Source organism: Barbatula barbatula (assembly GCF_947034865.1).
Source record: "Barbatula barbatula genome assembly, chromosome: 6".
In the NCBI taxonomy this organism is placed as follows: Eukaryota; Metazoa; Chordata; class Actinopteri; order Cypriniformes; family Nemacheilidae; genus Barbatula; species Barbatula barbatula.
Genome location: NC_136765.1, coordinates 7,503,804 through 7,523,707, shown reverse-complemented (window position 1 = coordinate 7,523,707; position 19,904 = coordinate 7,503,804). Strand labels below are relative to the sequence as shown.

Genomic DNA, 19,904 nt, shown 5'->3' with positions numbered 1-19,904 from the left:
AACTTTGCATATGCAAATAGAGTCTGTGTAAGTAAAAATCTTATTTTTCTCTTTCAGATTGCTCCACAAAAGGAAAGTCATGTGACCGTGGGCATACTGGATATTATCCTGAGTTTGCATGGAGTTTAACATCAGCAGAGGACTCCTGGGCAAAGAACCACATGATGGAGAGTACAAAAGCGAGTACCCAGGGATGGGAGGAAGGTGAGGCAATTACTATTTTAATTTACTGCTGAAAAAATGAACATTGTCATGAATTACTTACTCCCTAGTTTTCCCAAACCTTTATACATTTCTTTGTTTGGTATTTTTAATGACATAATTTTTATTCTTGGGTGAACTGTCTCTTTATTATTATATACAGAGATACCTGCAAATACATGCGGAGAGATTTTTCCTTTAAGTGAAAACACTTTGTGCTTGAAAACATTGCTCTGTTTGTTTAAAGCACTGATGGCATGAGTTTAGTAGTAGTGTCAAATTTATATAAAATTGTTATCCTGGAATTAAACTAAGCTCTTTGTGTCTGGTAGAATTAATGTTGAACTTTTTAGGCAGTAAACTGAATTTTACTTTAAAGAATTGAGGTACATTTATCATGGTTGTATTAATTGATCAAACAATATTCACATGATGGAGAAAAGCATTATAACTGGGCATATATCCAAACATGTGATCTAGATGAGAGTCCATTTTTATCATTTTAACAGCCACTGTAGATACTGTACGTGGAGTGTAGTAAAGCTCTACATTCCCAGTAAAGTATGATTCTTTTTTCCATTACTTTCAATGATGCTGAAGGCACAAACATTACAGACTTTAACTTAAAGGGCATTAGGTTAAAAACTTAGAAGGTTGATGACTGCACTCTTTCAATTTTACAGTGTAAAAAAGGCATCCGTTATTTTACACGCAATTTCTAGAAACATCCGATAAATTAGACCACAAAAAAAGGTTTCGATTTATCGTGGCTTTCATTATCTCTCTCAGCCCCATCAAAAATAAATTAAAAAGGTTTTCCATCACAACTTTTTATGCACTTCTCTACTTCACTTCAAGTTTTAAACCCATTAAATTTAACACGCCATAGATGGGTTGATGGAAATGTGGTTTGGGGAACAGAGGGGAGAACTTCAACCTGTATGAATCATAATTTCATCTTTTCTCATTCAGCAAGAAATAGCTAGGTAGAGTTGAAATGATGCAGAATGGAGAGCATAAGAGGCAAATTGAAAGGCGAGAAGAAGCGGGGGCCTCATTAGATAGTCATGTTGCAGAGAATGTTGGGAAATTACGAACTCTTCCGGCACAGCTCATGCACTTCAAAGACAAATTCAGCAGTTCCACGCGCTGTTTAACGCATCACTGCGTCGCGTTACGCGTTCTTTTGTTCTTTTCACACATACATCAGCACTGTAGGAATGCGGCATGAAATGATCATAACTATGCTTATTGAAATCAAAAGAAACTACAACACTGGTCGATCAAAGGGAAGTCTTTCTTTCCAGACAAAACACTTGTGGATGCTTGTTTGCATCTAGGGTTTTTTAAAGAAAAATAAAAAAACAAACAGCCAGAAACTGTGACTGACAGCTTTAGCACTAACTTTTCCAAGGTTAGACAGAAGTGTATGTATGAAGAAAACTCGGAGAAAAAATTATTAATACTATCATTATTATTTATAATTTTATAATATATATATATATATATATATATATATATATATATTATTGTTTTAAACCTATTTTTAAATTACAACACCTTTTGCATGTTTAAAAAAAATGTCCACTGTACTGTATGTTGCACAGCAAGCTAAATTTGTACAGTTATAACCATCACATTTAGTTACCATACATGATTTATAAAGTAAATAATTACTGTTAGATGATGCTAATAATTTACTGTTCTGTTGCATTTTTTACTGTATAATCTGCATTATGGGTTAATAGTATGAAACATTTTGATGCACTTGGTTGGAAAGGAAATCCAAATATACAAGCCTAATCATTCCTGCCTTCTTTCACCGATAACCAAGCAATGGACTAGCAGTGAATGATTGCGCTCCCATCCTCTCCATATGTCCTCAGGCCCATGGGTTTATATGGGAAAGGAAATAGAGGATGAAATATTTTATGAATGTAGAGCGTGGAAATGCCAGGGCTATTTACCTTTCTATTGGCTGGTGCCCTTACATTCTTCAGGGATTTGTTGTACTGCATGGCTGTCACAAGGCAGAGTTAAGCGTTGTGGGAAGGGAGTAGATTTTTTTTGGGGGGGGTTAGTCCAATATGGTGAACTAAAGTAAAGTGAATAAAGCTGATCATTATGTAGTTGATTTGTATATTTGTCTCTTTTTGCTATAATTTGATATATGAGATACACATTTTGTAAACATTAAGAAGAGCTATGTAAATCTTGTAAAATTATGTTTTTTTTAAAGCACTAAACATGTTTTGCTTCAGTAGAAAGTATTTAATTACGGCTTTGCTTAATTTATGATTTTTTATTTTATTATCCGCAAATAATTTCATGTTTTTACATTTTAATTTCAATATAATAATTTCTCCTGTTGAACATTTACATTTATCCCGCCGTATCCCGCCACTCATTGGTGGCTTCCCCCAGTATGTTTATGTGGGAAAGTGATGTCAATGCATAGCCTCTATAGATATACCAAAATGGTTTACTGGTATTTCCATGCTCAGTATGTCTTCTCTAGTGTAGGAAATCTCATCATACAAAAGATTTGCAATTATCAATTGACAAAATTGGCACTTTTAGCGCAATGTTCACTTAAGCACAAATTATTTTTGGTACAGTTGGTGTCAGATTTGGTTACAAATATCTCTGTAGTTGGTAGAGTATCATGTTTTCCACATGAGAGTTTGCTGCCAAGGAACACTCTACTAAAAATATATCCACGAAAGGACTGTATATGTATGTCGCTTTGAATAAAAGCATCTGCCAAATGCATAAATGTAGCTTAAACCAAGAAACCAACTGACTAGTCATCTTTTCAGCTAAAGACATTTGGCGCATACCACATAGTTTTCACAGGCGTTACTAGACCTCAGGCAAAGCAACAGATAAGCTACAGTGAAACAAATCACTGACAAAAACATGACAAAATGAATGATAAATAATTGATTTCAGCAAATTCACACCTACATGATAGGTGGTGCGACTGTAGAATTATTCCGTAGAAATGTAGCAAACCAGATAAAACCCCAAAAATAATGTTAATTGACTTCTCTTCTTCCACCAGCAACACACATTGTTGTTTTTCTAAAATCAGGAGTTTCAAAGACTGCTACAAGAAATTAAGTTGTATCTCTTTACATTTAATAATGACTTGAGATAATATAACAAAATTATTCATTGTTTGCTGATGAACAAAACGTGTGACACACTCAATAAAATAACCTGGTTTCTAGGGTAAGAAATTATGTAAATAGCTTTCTAAAGATATTTAGTTTTGAATCAAAAGCTTCATCACCGCAAACATTTGTGATGTATGTTTGGTGTAAAAGAGCTTTCAGTTATAATAACATAGAGTGCTCATCGGGCAGTCTTTTAATTCGTATGCTTGATTCAATTTTTGAAGTGCAGCAGGCAAAGACGAGGATGATCACAGGACATTAATTCCATACCGGTTTTGGATTCAGGGAACTTTTCAAGCAGCATGCCCAGAGAACAGGTGGTGGAGAATAGAACTGGTACAGAGCCCTGCTGAGACGAAAGAATTTGCATAGTTCCTTAACGGAAGAAAACAAACCATTACTTAAGCACTTGGTAAAATTCCAGCCTGTAAACAAATCATGAGAGGTGAATCGTGTAATTCCTGCACCACTAGTGTGGTTCACCACGTGGAATTGCAAAAATAATGACTGTTTTTAAACAGGTTTCCCTGAAAACCTTTCTTCTCTCTTCCCTCCCTAACGCTATTGCTTGTAGCCTTCTAATGCTGCTGCGCCTGGCTTCCAGTCATCTGAGAAGGCTATTCACTAACATATGCTGGAACATGGCTGTAGAGGTTTGTTCCCTTTCAGATACAACACCATCAGTGAGGTCAGGCAGTGGGGCTTGGCTCACAGTGGGTGTTTCAATTTATTCTAAAGGTATTTAATGGGGGTCAGATCTGGGCATTGGACAAGCCACTCAAGCTCTTCAACCCCAGACTGGGTATCCCATTCTTTAGTTTTTTTTACCTCACATGGGTAAACAAAAAAGCCTGCCCAAATTGTTGACACATAAAGCTTGAACCAGCCTATTCCGTTTAGACCATGAAGAGACTCATGCTAACCCTTCACATTGTCCATCTATTGAACGATTTAATGTACAAAAATCAGTTGTAATTCCAATTCAGCTAGTGCCTTCTTACCTGACATTCATTAATCATAACTATTGGCTAAATGTCATCGCACCTAATAATTATTCATGAACCATGCTTATAATGTTTTACATGTGAGCATTGGTTTTCGTGCATGCACAGAGAGTCCAACACCAGCTGGGAAAAGGAAAACACGGAGTTAAAGCTTTCAATTATTACTGCAGTTCAATAGATTTGTTTACACAGGCTGAAGTGCTCGAAAACTGACCATCGCTCTTTATAATTGAGGAAATGGCCAGCTTCACTGCAGGGCTAAAGTGTGTTGCTACCTTAGTATCCAACATGTGTAAGAAGTCAATGAAGAGTCTATGTTGGGGATGTACAGGGGTAGAACTGTTGTTTATCTGCTTTATGAATCTTACCTGTTGGGTAAAAAACATGGAGCTGAGAGTTTTCCTATCTATAATAAACAGACGTAGTAAACACAGCACAGTTTTTTGTTTCTACAAGACAAAGCAACACCATATGGTGTTATCCTACCTCAGAAATATAATGATTGTTTGGTCTCTGGACCTCAGGTCTCCCATGGACTGCACAACCGTCACTTTGCCTAGCATAATATGTCCATAGATTTTCGGCTAAATTAACCTCATAGTGAAGATCAGATTGTGTGCGGCTGTCGGTTTTACTAGTTGGGTTGCGGAGGCATCAATAGAAATGCAAAGCGACTACTGTCACCTGTCAATCTGGTGTCCCACATGGGTGTGCGCTGACTTTCTTTCCACACAAAACCGTCGCACATCATAAAAAGTAAACATATGCTTAAATTTGCAGATGATATGACAGTTGTAGTCCTGATCCACAACAACGAGGGCCACATATGGTGATACGTCTGACAGACTGACAAATTTGTCAGAGTGCAGGGAGAACGTAAAAACATATGTTAATAGACATTATACCGAAAAAAAGTTACATTGAGTCCTTCCTTCATTAAAAATGTAATAACATTGGTGTATTGTAAAATAAAAATAATATATAGCCTGCAAGTTTAAGAAACCTACAACTTTAGTTATGCTTAATGTGTTTTGCGACACTGCACATAACTTAACATAAGTGTGGTTACTTGCTGTCTCTCTGTGATGCTAAAAAATATCTTGCTTACTGAGTAATATTTGGTTTTATTACTGTATTGTAGGTCATTGTAAGAGTACAGTTCATTTGTTGCATTCTTTCAAAATAACTTCTTTTATAAAAATTGTGTGCCTTTTTGAAAATGTTGATAGTCATTTTCTCATGAGTGCTCCTGACCATTCATAACATTCTGCCTAAGCTTTTTTATTTAACACACAAAAAAAGAAAGCAACACAGGTCGCAAGAGTGAATAAAGGATGACAAAATGTCATACCCTTTTAATGCTTCATATCAATTGTACTATCGACATATGGAAATAAGGGTTAGAAATGTATCGTCTACAAATCATATGGTGTACTATTGCGTGTCAATGACCTTTGCCTGCACCAAAAATATAAATCCTCAGTTCAAGTAAAGTCTGAACATTTTATTCATTGCAGCTCATCTGCACTTTTGAAACCATTTAAAATATGTCACTTCTAATAGATTTCTGCAGCTAGTTCCTAATAATACATTCAAAATATGTTCTGAAAGGCAGGGACCCATGTCAAACAACCGGCTAATTGAAGTTTCCACCAAACACATTTATTTCTTCATCTGCTTATTAAGTCATTTTCACAGAAAAAAAAACGAATGAGATCTTTTTAATTTGTCAATAGTTTTCCCCGCACGTAAGTCAACGAGATTTTGAGTGAGCTAATGAAGAAACTTGCTTTTCACATTTAATGTTAACGTGAACTTCTGTAATCTCACATGTGGATTTCAGGTGAGAATTAAATTATGCTTAGAATTGCCAAGATCCCAACGTTTGCAATTTTCAACTTCATATGAAATATTTCACATAATATTTGAAGCTGATACTTTATCAAGAAAGTCTCCTGATCTATGAAACGCAATATCTGTGAATGTTCCTGAAAGTAATCCGTTGTTGCATTAGAATATGCCAGTCAGGGGCGTGCAGTGTCCAGGGATCTGGCTCCCTCTGCTGAACCTGATCAACCTCTTCACCTTTGTAAACTGATTGTGACGGGGACAAATTAGCATGGTTTTGATACAGTGATCGAAAAAGAGGGGGTTTATGTATGAAGAGTTCATCACAGTACCGAAATACAGTATCTGGAAACAGAGGTTAGAACAGTCAAAGTCAAATGAGAAATATAATGTTAAAAACATCTCCTAAAGAACCATTGTCCAGCACATTATGTTGCTTGAAACCCATATAAATTATGGGTTTCTCTTCAGTCACATAATGTTGCTCATGTCTAAGAATGAAAGTGAACGGGTAGTGAGGATGGCAGCCAGGCTCTTAAAAAAAAAAGCCCTATACATTGAATCAATACAATTATGTGCTAAATTACAAGCCGTCTGATGCTATGCAACACATCTGTGAAAGTTATACCTCAAATTTAAGTTCACTGTGAATCCTTTCTCTCTGTTGTTGTTTCTGAATATACACATTTTAGGAACATGTTCTACGACATTGACATCAAAGATTTTTGGTCCTCAATCTTCACACAGCACCAATGGCACCATATTTATTGTGCTGTGCTATTTATTGTGCACCAATGGCAACATATTTATAGAGCTGTGGCAGAGAAGATATTCTAACAATTTAATTTTAACTGTCACACAAAGCTTCAGAAGACATAGAAAAATAGCATTCTAGGCACTAGGACTACTTTATGATATTTGCCATTACTGTAACTAATCATAAACTAATCATAATAGCTGTGCTTGGCCAAGTTAAAGCTGAGGTGTATAGTTCTTTCCAATATTTAAACACTTCTCCCATCTTAACTAAGCACCCAGAGACAGCTATAAATAAAAAAATCTAAAGTTGCTTTGAAAAGCCCATCCAGTTCAATATAGCAACACTGACTAACAACCTTTAGACGTGGATCAGAAACCTTTAGAGGTCAGTAAAGTCAACGGACCTCATTTATCAATCTAACATAGATGTGACCACATATTCCATGTGACCACATATTGACAGGTTTCACAAGAGATTCATGAAACATTATTGTTTGGTAAATGAGGGCTTGTGTGTTGTGTTATCAAAGGTATGATGTTGTGACAAGGAAAAGTTCACTTTTAAAGTTCTTGACTAGATAAATCCATTTGGTAATGACATCGGCATCACATGATGAAATGTGCAGTTATGCATCTAATAAAGATTTTTGACCGCCAGGGACGCAAGTCCAAAAGTGATCAAAGGTGCTTAGATGAATAAAGAAGTCGCCTTTAATGTTGCTTTTGATCATTTATACCAGCTATTTTACATTCATAAAGTTCCTATGTCAATAAATCCCTGTCTTTCACTAAAGGACACATTATTACTTAAAGTGATGAGATAATACTGCAGAATCTCATTTATTTTAGGTCTGCCAGTCAATTTAAATGTTTAATTGCATTTATTCACTCATTTCATGAAGACACCATTTAAATATTACTTAAAAATATATATGATTTTATATTGTCTGCTGTATCTATAATGGTGTAGTAGAAATAAAGGGTAGCGACAGGATCTAAATACAAGCTTTTAACAATTAATATATAAAAATCATAAAGATACACAGAAAGACTTGCTGACAGTCAAAACAACAACTCAACAAGGAAACATGGTATACCGTACATACAATGTTTGTCCCAATGAATGTTTTATCATGCTCATCATTTAATTTTTTTATCCAATTTTATTAACAATAGACATGTCTTTAAAGTATTTTATTGAAACCCAATAGACCAGATACCATATTGTCTTATCTGTCAAAATGATGGACATTTTTTAATTATAGCAATTATGGGGCCAGGCCAATTGGCACAAAGCCATCTTGCTATCTGCTTTATCAATGTGTAATCTGAAAAAAATGTTTTTGGTGTATTAAAAAGCTTATTTATTTTCCATCTAAGTGATTTTAGCTTCCTCGTAAAATGTGTGCATTTTAGTACAATTTGCCTGTGATGTTGGGGTTCATGGTGGGGTATATACCGTTAATTGAAAGGGGGTATGAATATTGAAAGTTTTGCTGGGTGAGATGATAAATTGTGCTGAGTGACATGATAAATTCCATGAACATGATTTGAAAAATATTTTATTGTCATACAGACCAAGCCTTAACCTTGTCAGGTATACTCAGTGCATGGTGGAAATTAACCATACCAAATAACTTTACAAAATGCATTTGCAATTGCAAAATATTACAACCCACAGAAAAAGTTTTAGTTGGACAGTCACAAAAATGTCAGACCAAAGAACAAAGACTATGGTTTGTCTCTGTAATTCCAAAGGAAATGTTACCTTGTGTAGGGGTTACCTGTACCTCTTGTTTTCAAAGGAGTACTTCAAAAAGCTTTTGATAATTTTCTACTGCATGTGTATTGGAGTGCATCCATGCAGTTTCTCTCTACTGAATTGCTTGGCCAGGTATAGCAGGCACGGAAAGCTCTCCAGCTCATGTATCCATGGAAACATAGGCTGAGTTCACACTCCAGTAAATGTACTGTGTTTAAAGCAGTTTGTGATTTTGCATAGACCCCATCGTAAATGTACAAAACATAATACAGTCATTAACCGTTAGAAAGGGGGACATTTTCAGAATTTGTGGCCTTTTTGTGGCGATGCTGACATTAGATATTATTTACTAGAATAATTGTATTTATTATATAACACACCATGTAGTGTGTTTTACCCTTTCTTGGGTTTTTCGTTTTTCCCCGGTAAAGCTGCTTTGGAACAATGCAAATTGTGAAAAGCGCTATATAAATAAAATTGAATTGAATTTTTGAGATATGTAAAATGTGTAGATAATAGAGCATCCTAACTGTGACCTTCGTAGAATAATTTATTCACTTTGAGGTCCAAATGACATTGTAAATAAATGTCACAAGACTGTAAAGCAATCACTATAACACATATAAATTATGCATTTATTTATGTTTTTAAATTAACTTTTTTTATGCAATGTTTCACTTAAAATTGACTTAAAAATGATTAAATTACAACCTTCGATCCACTAAGTAAAACACAGTGAAAAAGAAAAATATGTCTTTTGAAATATCAATGGCTACTAAAAGGTCACTAGCTTCACATCACTTGCTTCACATCAACCAATGTAGTAACAAACTTAACCTCTTACATTGTAGATTTAATCACAAATCAAAATGGTCACATTTTTGAAAAAAAAAAACATTTGTTGGGTGAGACTGCGCAAAGATCCCAAAATATGCTTACAGACAAACAGAAAAATCTATCAATGCTATAAGGAAAAGACAAAGTATGAGACAGAGTAATCATTTATTTGTGCTCCTACAGAATGAACTTAAAACCTAACTGCAACTGAGGTTGCTGTAGCAATGTTTTGTATGAAAGCATCAGCAAATCTTGCAATGGGACTTTGAAGTCAGTGTGTGTTCTGCACAGTGGCTGATTGTCAAAATGAAAAATAAGATAAGTTATTGGCTCTTTCAATTCTTTGTTTGTGTATGTGTGTGGCGTTCTTTATTGAAAAAAAATTAAAAGTGGATGTGTGTAATTGTGGGTAGCATTGAGGATTTAAAGGCTCACTTTGTGTATGATCTGCATTGTGTTGGATGTATTGATGTTTTTTGGATAAAAATGGGTGCCCAATTCCACGAGGCAAACATAAAGTGCTTTTTAGTTTTCAACCTCTTAACATTATTGAAACAAATCCAACTTTGTTTGTGTGTGTGCTCATGTGGCAAACGTAGGAAAGGTTGCCAAGACAGGAAATCGTTTTTATTCGAAAACAAAATGATTTTGTATAGCTCTTTTTAGGGTTAAATATATGTTTTGAATTTGTTTCAGTTGGTGATTCAGCTCTATTTGTATTACTTACGCACTTTTCAATTCGAAATACCTAACCAGTTCTTTAAAATCCTTATACATTTGCCAAGTAGGTAAATGCTAAGATCCCAGTACAAAAATGGATGAAATTGAACCCTGTGTCCGACCACTGTTTTTCTTGTACTATATAAAACGGGCAATTTACTGCATGCAGTGAAGACAGAAATGCCCCTAGGAGCCTTTATTTCCACTGAAAGATCTCATCAAGAAAGACAGCTGATATCACAGATTCCAATCCTCAGGTGGAGGTTGAGGAAGTTATATTAAAAGACATGTATGAGATGAGAACTCCTCTGATGGACAACTTCAAAGGCAATTTCCTCAATAGTTTGATTGTTTGCACCGTCAGATTCCACATTTTCGAATAGTTGTATCTCTAGCTAATATTTTCCTATCCTAACAAACCATACATCAATGGAAAGCTTTTGACCCTTATGCCTGTTTTGCTGTCAAGGGTCACATATCAAATTAATATCTTATGTACCATATGCCATCAACGTCAGTAGTAGATGTTGTATTTGAGGCCCATTTTAATGTGGTGTATCAGATTATCAGGTTATATCCACCGTTTATATAACTTTCATTACCCAAATGCAGCGAACAAAAAACACAGCTGAACTTTGTGAACATGGTGCTCTCTCTCTCTCTCTCTCTCTCTCTCTCCTGCACAAAAGTGAAAGTGACTTGTGCGCATACTCCTTCTCCCGCTCTCCATGGTTGATGCGTGGGCGTGCCGTGTGCTTTTCCAGGAGACAAGACTAAGAAAAGTTGTTACATAACGATTTTTCATGTTCGAAACCTGTGCGAACACTAGGGGAGTGTATCGAGCACAGAAATACTACGTAATATTCTCAACTCTTTTTTTGACAAGTTGACCTGTTAAGCATGAGAAGACAGCACGTTTAACAATGTAAAGAAGTCAGAATGCATGACAAACCATTGCACCACTTTAAGATTTGTACATTTTGCTTTGGATATAAACCATCTGCAAAGGTTTTAAACTTATTAATGGTATATTAGCTCAACTTCTCCACTAAGAGGGTAGCAGAATTATAAACACATTTACCATGCTATTCTTCAAAGAATGTCATAGATCATAGGATAGCAGCCTTTTGCAAGCTCACATGTATAAAACATTATAAAACATCACGTGTTTATTTGTAGCTTGCTAACAGGCTATTGGATGATAAATTATGATATTCAACAAGCAAGATTCCCATCTATTCTCTCAATTCATGGCAGCTTGCACAGAAACCATTAAACACCGTCAACTTTTTTAGTTGGGCGATGATGATCCATGATAGGGCCTTCTTTTTCCAATGCTTAACTACAACTAGCACCCAAATTGACAAACACGTCTGCCTGTCACACCACAGCGGAAGATAAATATGACAATAAGCCCTAATTACAGCTACAGCGTACCTTTCAAAGAAGAAAATAAGACCCTCATTATCCCTAATGTTCATGGTGATGTAATTAAACCTCCGTCTGCACTTTGTCCAATTAGCGTGAATATGCTACTGTATCTCTTTTGACCTTGTTTTAGTCCGTGTTAGTCAGTGTGTGTTTGTGAGCATGCACACTGTTGATGGTGTTTACGTGTCGTGCGAATATTTGATAATCGAGTCTGATTATCTTTCGATTTTTGGCTGACAGCCGCTAGTGAAGTGGAAACTCCATTACTGGTCAAACAAAGCTTGTTACTGACTGCTTCGTGAGACACTTGTCTCTTCCCTAAGATTTCACAGGTATCGTTTAACCGTTCTGCATGATAAGTAATTTACTGCCTTTCCAGATGGTATCATTATGAGCTTTTAGTAAGGTTAAAGTGCTTAATTTGTAAAACTTATGTTTGGTTGTGGATCCATGAATGAGATTTTCTGTTCAAATTGTGTTGTAGAGATCTATCATGCCGCAACAACGTGATCTATTTAGTATGCCGTTCTAGCAAACATACATTTCAGAATGTTTGGGTAGACACTGAAATGTATCAGCATACACTATTGATATCTAAATAGTAAGCCTTTTAACCCATAAAACAACCATAGAGTATTTTTTGTACATTTGTATTAAATAAATAATGATTATTTAGAATAGATTGTGTTGTATTTAATTGTATAAATAGCCTTCACATTTATTTGACACAGATTACACAGATGCATACTGCGATTTAAAGGTGTCATGAACTTGCCTTTTTATACTCTTGTCTTGAACTTGCCTTTTTTTATACTCTTGTCTGAGGTCTACTTATGACGTCCGCATGGTTTTAACATTCGGAAACATAAAAATCAATAAGTAATAAGCTATTTTCTACTCTGGTTTTGAGGCCTGCTCAAAACTTCAACCACTTATTCCTAATATTAGAATCTAACTAAAGTGAAAGGGTTGCCAGATCTACACAGAAAAAATAAGCAAATAAAGACAAGACGAAAATAAACCTTAAAATGCAAATTGTTTATATGTATTTTTTATATGTACATGTGTTGTAATGTTGGTCCATATGGGACTGGGGGCACTGAGCATTCATTTCAGTGTAGGCAGTCATGGCCTAATGGCTACAGAGTCAGATTAGTGACCAGAAGTCTGCAGGTTCGACTGGTTGAGCCGGATGGGCACAGCATGAGCTGCCAGATGACCATGCAATAATGCAACACACAGCCAGGTCTGATCAACCTGTGGTGGGCCTCCCCTGGCTAAGGGTGTCTTGTGATAAAGGGCCGAAATAAATCGTGAGACAGAATTTATTTCTTAATTCATGAAACCTTTAATTGATTTGTTATTTGGGTCACACTTTAGAATAGGGACCAAATTTCATTATTCACCAACTATTAACTACGACATTTACTTTAGTAGACTCCTAACTACATCTAATAAGGTAGTTTTTAGGTTTAGGTATTGGGTAGGATTAAGGGGTGTTTAAATACAGAGAGTTTAACAAGATGACAAGGCACCTCAACTATCTTGATAGAGCACCCCCAACCCCCCCCCCCAAATGAGCGCATTCCATACGCTCACAAAAGTCCAGGAAGGTCATGTAGCGGAAGCAGAAAAGGGGTAGGGACATAGGGTAAGGGCCGTGTTGCAGTGGGCGAACCCGGTGGATTTCAAGGTGGAGCTGGAGCCGGCAGAGCAGGAGGCCTGGGCATGGCGGGCAGAGCCAGAAGTCTCAGTGTGCCGGGAGTTGCCGGAAGCCTGGGCGTGGCGGGCAGGGCTAGAAAAATGGGAGTGGAAGGCAGGGCTGGTCCAAAAATTCACCACTCAAGGACCATTACGAATGAGCTGATCATGAAGTGATTGATTTAATCCATAGAAAAGAAAAAAAATTGCAATGTCCAGAAAATCTCTAATATGGTCCTCGAGGGTATGATTACATTGGTGCATGCTGGATCCATGCTTCGGTAAATCGTTCTTTCAAGGTTCATCAGAAGGAAAACAAGGAGAGGATCCACGTGTATAAAAGTTTAATAATAATATCCACAAAGAAACACATGGGTAAGCACATACAACTAAGATTCACACCAGACAACTGAACACAAAGGCTAGAATAACATGTCAATGTTCCCCCTCACCAAGGGGAATGGTCCCTTGGAACCAGGGCGAGGCATTGGGATCCAGTTGTGGAGGGAAGGGTCCGGGGTCTATGGGGGCAGTCCCGGGTTAGGAGAGGAAACAGGTCTATAGGAGTAAGGATGTAGTCCAGGGAGAGCATGGAGCCTGTGGGAGAGGACCCGGCAGAGGACCCGGGCAGCGACGGCACCAGGGGAGGCTGTAGTTGGCTCCACGGCCAGCACAGAGGACGGTGCAGCTGACTCGGATGAGTGAAGCGGCATTGATGGGGTAGCTTTTTCGAACGCTGGCTGGTTGATGCGTGCTCTTTCTCTCACGCTTGCGCATGCACTTTCAGGGGCGCGTGGGCACACTTTTCTGGGAGAATTGTCCGGTAAGGGACCTTGTTACGAAACAGGAATCCATGTTCGAAAACGAACCCCGGCGGAGCGAATCAAGCACGGAAATACTACGTCATATGTTCAACTCATTTTTCGAAGTTGACCATGTTAAGCATGGGAAGCCAGCACGTTTAACAGTGTAAAAAAGTAAAAATGTGTGAAAAATCTTGTTACCCAACCTTTAGAAACTGACACACTGGGGTGATTCATTCATAAATTCGATATTGTCTGTTCTTATTGCAATCCACCAAGAGACACATACAGCATGTTTACTTGTTGGTGTAAATATTGTCAAACGTGTTTTTTTGAGTAAAACTGTACTATAGTGCAAAGTATTTTATTTGGATTTGCCTTATGGCTCCCTGCAATTACCAAATATGTTTGCTATTAATTAGGCTACCATACACTCTTAAAAATGAAGGTGCTCAAAAGTTTCTTAACGGTGATGCCATAGTAGAACCATTTTTGGTTCCACAAAGAATCATTCCGTCAAAGGTTCCATAAAGAACCATCTCTTTGTTACTTTTGAAACAGCTTTTTTTTAAGATTGTAATACTAGATCCCTCCCCATGAGAATTTGTTTCACTTTAACGACTGATGATTATTTTTCATTAAACAGACTTATTTACATTTAGGTATTTTGCAGAAGCTTTTATCCAAAGCAACATACATAGCATTATCCTATTCATTTTACATAGATATCTGCAGTCCCCTGGAATCAAAGCCACAACCTTGCATTGTTAGCGCAATGCTTTTACCACTGAGCTACAGGAAAGACTTATAGTCTTTGTCATTCCATCTCAAATCTGTTTAGGTATTTTATGGAACACAAAAAACAATACATATTTGGAAAAACATGAAGGGTGAGAGGGGTGAACATGGACTAGCCAGATATCAGATTTTCACAACACGATTACTGTTGCCAAAAATTGCAAGAACAGTACTATCGCCATGCCTATTGAAATGCTCTATAATAGGAATTAAATTATACAACATTTGTTTCATTTTTGCCTGTTATTTGGTCAATTAATCACATTTTGTTTGCAACGATTGGGGATTTTAGGGCAAAATCGGTGCTGAATTATTTATGGAATAACACTACATGTCAAATTAACACAATAGCAATAATCAAGGTTTTCTATATCACGGTTATTGACAATATAAATTGTGAGACCCTTATAGAGAACTCTTCACGAAGCAACTGTGATTTTAAGGCATGCCGAGACTAAACTGCCAGGTCAGAGTGAAATGAGGATGCTATAAATATCACAACATAGGCTAATAAAATGATGGAGGGCGTGATTATGAGCAGATAAGCAGAGAGTCTGGGGCGAGTGAAGATACTGATTGCCCCGTGTCACGCTTTTATTATATCTAATGGCTAAGCCAGACAGAAGAATATATTGATATTGTTGAGAAGTGACCCAAGATAAATCAATTAATTAAACACTACTGGGCCTATTGCTACAAAGGCCATCGCTGAAGATAGTAATTATTATTGCAAAATTGAAAATGAAAGCCAATTGCTGATGTCTCGGTCGATAAAATTTAATGAGCCTGTTCATTGTGTAGATTTAATAAGATGGACTTTGCACCTTCATTGTGGTCTAACTGCAGTCCCTGAGGTTGAGCGGCTAGTAATGTAGTCAGCCTACTATACTTGCATACAAATATTATTTGTGCAAATCGTTGACCACATCTGAGGAAACAGTAGTTCCGATAAACTCTGACCATTTTTTGACATTCACAGGCCTTGCCTGCTTGTGGGGTTGAGCAAACACATTCCAAAGCACCTATTATAAATTCTATTTAAGTCTCTTTTAGCTTCGCTTCTTACCTTGTTGAAACAAACATCTGAGTGCAATTTTCTGAATAATTTGGATTATTTATTCATTTTTTGAAGCTGAACTTATTCTCTACTGGGAGCACTTTGAGCATTGTTTTGTTTTAGCAATGCCAAGGAAAGGCCCACTGGATGCCAGATAGAGTACCTGCCATCCATCGAGATCCAGCACAACATATGGAGAAAAACTTTGTTCTCAGAAAATGTAAATGATATTTTTTTAGCTACAAAACTATCGCAGGCTGGATGCTGTTCAATATTACATCTTGATAAAAGGTTAAAGCGATTTTTTTTTAAAGATGGCATCTCCTGTAATTATCATTTTATCCTTCAAAGAAGTTAAATAATAGGGAACATACTGTATGCATGTTTATTCAAAACCTTGTCAACAACTGTGAATTCCATATACTCTTGTCCATTGTACTGTGTGCTGGAACATGTAAAATTAACATAGTGTTCTTTTTAAGATTAAAACATTAACTCGAAATTTGTATAACTTTAATTTCTGGTTTATAAATTATAGCATAATAACAGCTTGAGGCTCGCGGGTGTCTTTTTCTACTTATTTATGATTTCCACTTTAAACTTTGGTGTTTCTTTTTTGTTTTATTAACAATTGTTCTTTTGGAAAAAGGCTGGCTAGTACAGTTGCATGCAACTTAACAAACTGACATTGGAAGATTGGAAGACAATTTACACACCGACTTTTAACATAGAGGTTTGGAAGTTTGTTCAAATCTCTTATTTTTGCTTTAGCAAGCACGACTAATTAAAAAAGCAGAGCATGCTGGTTGTTTTTAATGAATATATAGAATATAGCATATTTCCCCAAAACCATTTTATTGTTTATTCACAATTGATAACACATCCCATTTCGTGGGTTTAGAATGAATAATTAAAGATGTTGCTGAGAGCTGTTCCAATTACTGAGCAAATGTCTTCAAACTTGGAATTCTTGCTGAAAAGAATCAGCGTCTTTCCACTATTTCGTCCATTAGAGCTGATGGATTGAAGTGAACTCAAGCACTCTGCTCTCTGCGAGGCAAATATTTACAAGGCCGTGTAATCTATACTGCATTTTCTGTTGTTATTTTCTTAGTAATTTACTGGAGCAGCACAAATGCTAATCTGTTACGGAAACATTGTTTATCATTATTTAATAAAATAGGCAAGAAATAGGCATGAAAGCTAAATTAATTAAATTCATTACAGATGTAAATACCAAAGTGAAAGGGAGTGGTGTGTTTCTTTTATGCAATTTGTTGGTGCTGTACTAATACTGTTTGTTCAGGCAAAATGGAATGTCACTTTATAAAATGAACGGTCTTAGTGTATTTTACTATATTATGCTTACAATACGGACCAGTGGATCCCTTATAGTAGGCAGAGGATTAGAACCGGGTGAAAGAGTTGTCACATTGGACAATTCTAAGTACAAGCAAAAGCACACGCATAAACACTTTTGCCATTTTTTCCTTTAAAATAACATTTTGTATGTTTTTTAAGGAGTAACTTCATTTAAGGAGTGGACCTAGGAAATGTCTACGTTATATTTAATACACATATATTGTCGTGTTTTTACATTACTCGCACCCTGTATTAGCTTACAGATATTTACTTTTAGATTACTTATTTCTGTTAAAGATCATCATCAGACATTCTGTGGGATTCTCTGTTAGCTGTTATATAAAATGATACCAGAGTCGTTTCACCAGTGATGTTGGTTTATATTCTTGGCCAAGGATTATTCTAGTTGCAAATTTACATAATCATGTATGTATTTCTTACCTATTTTCACTCAGCTTTCTCGAAAACATCATTTGTAGAATTTATAGCATGCTATACGTAGTTGCCATTTGTAATTTATGAGTGTGGATTATGCTGATTTTGAATGAGTGTGCCCAGTATGTACAAACGTTTCAACTTAATTCATTAACCTACACACTATCAGCGAACTAATTTGGCATGTATGTTACACATGTGGCGGAAAGCTTTCGGAAAGGTCTATTTAACTCACATATTGCTTACAGTTCATTCATACTGTATAATTACATACTGTACATTTTGAAAATGAGGCATACAAAATAATATTAAAAATAACGTTCAGAATTGTAGACAATGAAGATTCCAGCTAACTCATGAAATGATTCTAAAACTGACCTATCCAGAAAAGGGTTTTGTTATTCTCCAGATTCTTGGTAAACCAGTTTTCCATCTGCAGTGACTAAGGCTAAATCCAGATCATACCGGATCACAGCTTATCCCACAGGATCAACCGCTGGAGTGTCCCTCAATACAAGGATGATTGAAACTAGCACTGGTGCTGGACTAGCACTAAAATACTTTAACATCCGTCTATTTCAGCCAGCAAAGTGTTTATACAAAATTCTCTTTTATTTTTCAAATTGTTTTGTGCTTAAATAACCATTCTATGAAAATCTTCTTTCTCTGAAAACCCATTTTGTGTTTCTTTTACCTCAACTTGTGTTGTCCCTTTCATTTATGTAATCTACATGACACATAATGTCCCTTCACAAGAGTACTAAGGCATTACTATATATAGTACAGTAATAATGATATAAATCATTAATACTGTACTGTGTATACCATGGCACAAAATGATAGCCTTATTTTTGGTAATCCAAAGCAACATTCATATGCTGCATGTGTTGCTTGGAAATTGTACTGGTACCAAACTCTAAGATCAGAATTATCCATACCAATTACAACATTACAGCAAAGGAGCATTTCATTTAATAAGGTCATTGTTTAGTAGTGTCCCCCTTTAAGCAGCAACATTGCAGCACACACATAAAACAATAGACACTTTAATTGATATCTGTGCATCGTCTTCTTCAAGAAAGCCCATTGGTAAACCCTGTCCACATTATTGCAATATAATGGGACTTTTTGTTACTGGAGCAGGTATTGTAATGAGACAGAAAATAAACTATAAAGATGGACTGGGTCACTACACTTTAAACTATGCTGGAATCAGAACTAAAATTGTCCAATATTTGATTTGTGATGTTTTTGTAAACACTCATTTCTTTATGGCGGGTTTATCGACCCTGTTAGCAACGGCAAGCATGGCCTTCTGTTTATCATCAGAACGTTGTTCCTCCAGGCTAAGACAGGTGGGCCCTTAAGATCACTAAGAGTGCCGTTGTTCCAGACTTCTGCGATGATCCATTGGTGTAGCAGGTCTGATTGGGGAACCATTTCTCCTCTTCAGGAAGTCATTAGCACAGCAGTGAGACAGTACAAAGCAGAAACCTCATTTTTCCAATGCAGAGATGATCTATTAAAGACAGCATTGGGGGGAAATGCAGGTAACCTGATTTGTTTGTGCCAGTGAGAGAGAGACAGATAAAATGAATCATCCCTTTTTGCACATGATTATGAGTAATACTTAACGGCTTCCCTTCTGTGGGTAAGGTTTTCTGCCTGGGCATGAGGATTACTTCAAATAAGGGTCCAATATATATTTCTGGGCATATAGTAATCACAAATATAAAGTGGATTTAGAAGACTAATGAATTCAGTCGACTAACAAATTGAATTTTCTTTTAAATAATGAGATGAGTAGATGCAGACATGGGACTATAGGCAGGAAGAGTTTGGACAAATAAAGTGTTCAGTTGTTTTTTCAAAATGTCAGTCTCAAGCTAACTATTTTGCATAGTTCCCATTTTATGCAAAAATGACACTTCTGTCAATACTCATCCCAATGAGGTTCTAAACTCATATGACTTTTTTCTGGGAAACACAAAAGAAGATATTTTGACC

At 36.3% G+C, this 19,904-nt stretch overlaps 1 protein-coding gene across 1 annotated transcript in view; it reads left to right on the top strand.

Moving 5' to 3' along the window:
• The window catches only part of alk (ALK receptor tyrosine kinase), a gene marked incomplete at its 5' end in the record, with an annotated part of 278,465 nt that overhangs the window by 123,744 nt on the left and 134,817 nt on the right, over nt 1-19,904 (top strand). The window contains one exon of the mRNA XM_079458537.1: nt 58-204. Within this exon, the coding sequence (XP_079314663.1) occupies nt 58-204 (147 nt within the window). The remainder of the gene's footprint in view (nt 1-57; nt 205-19,904) is intronic.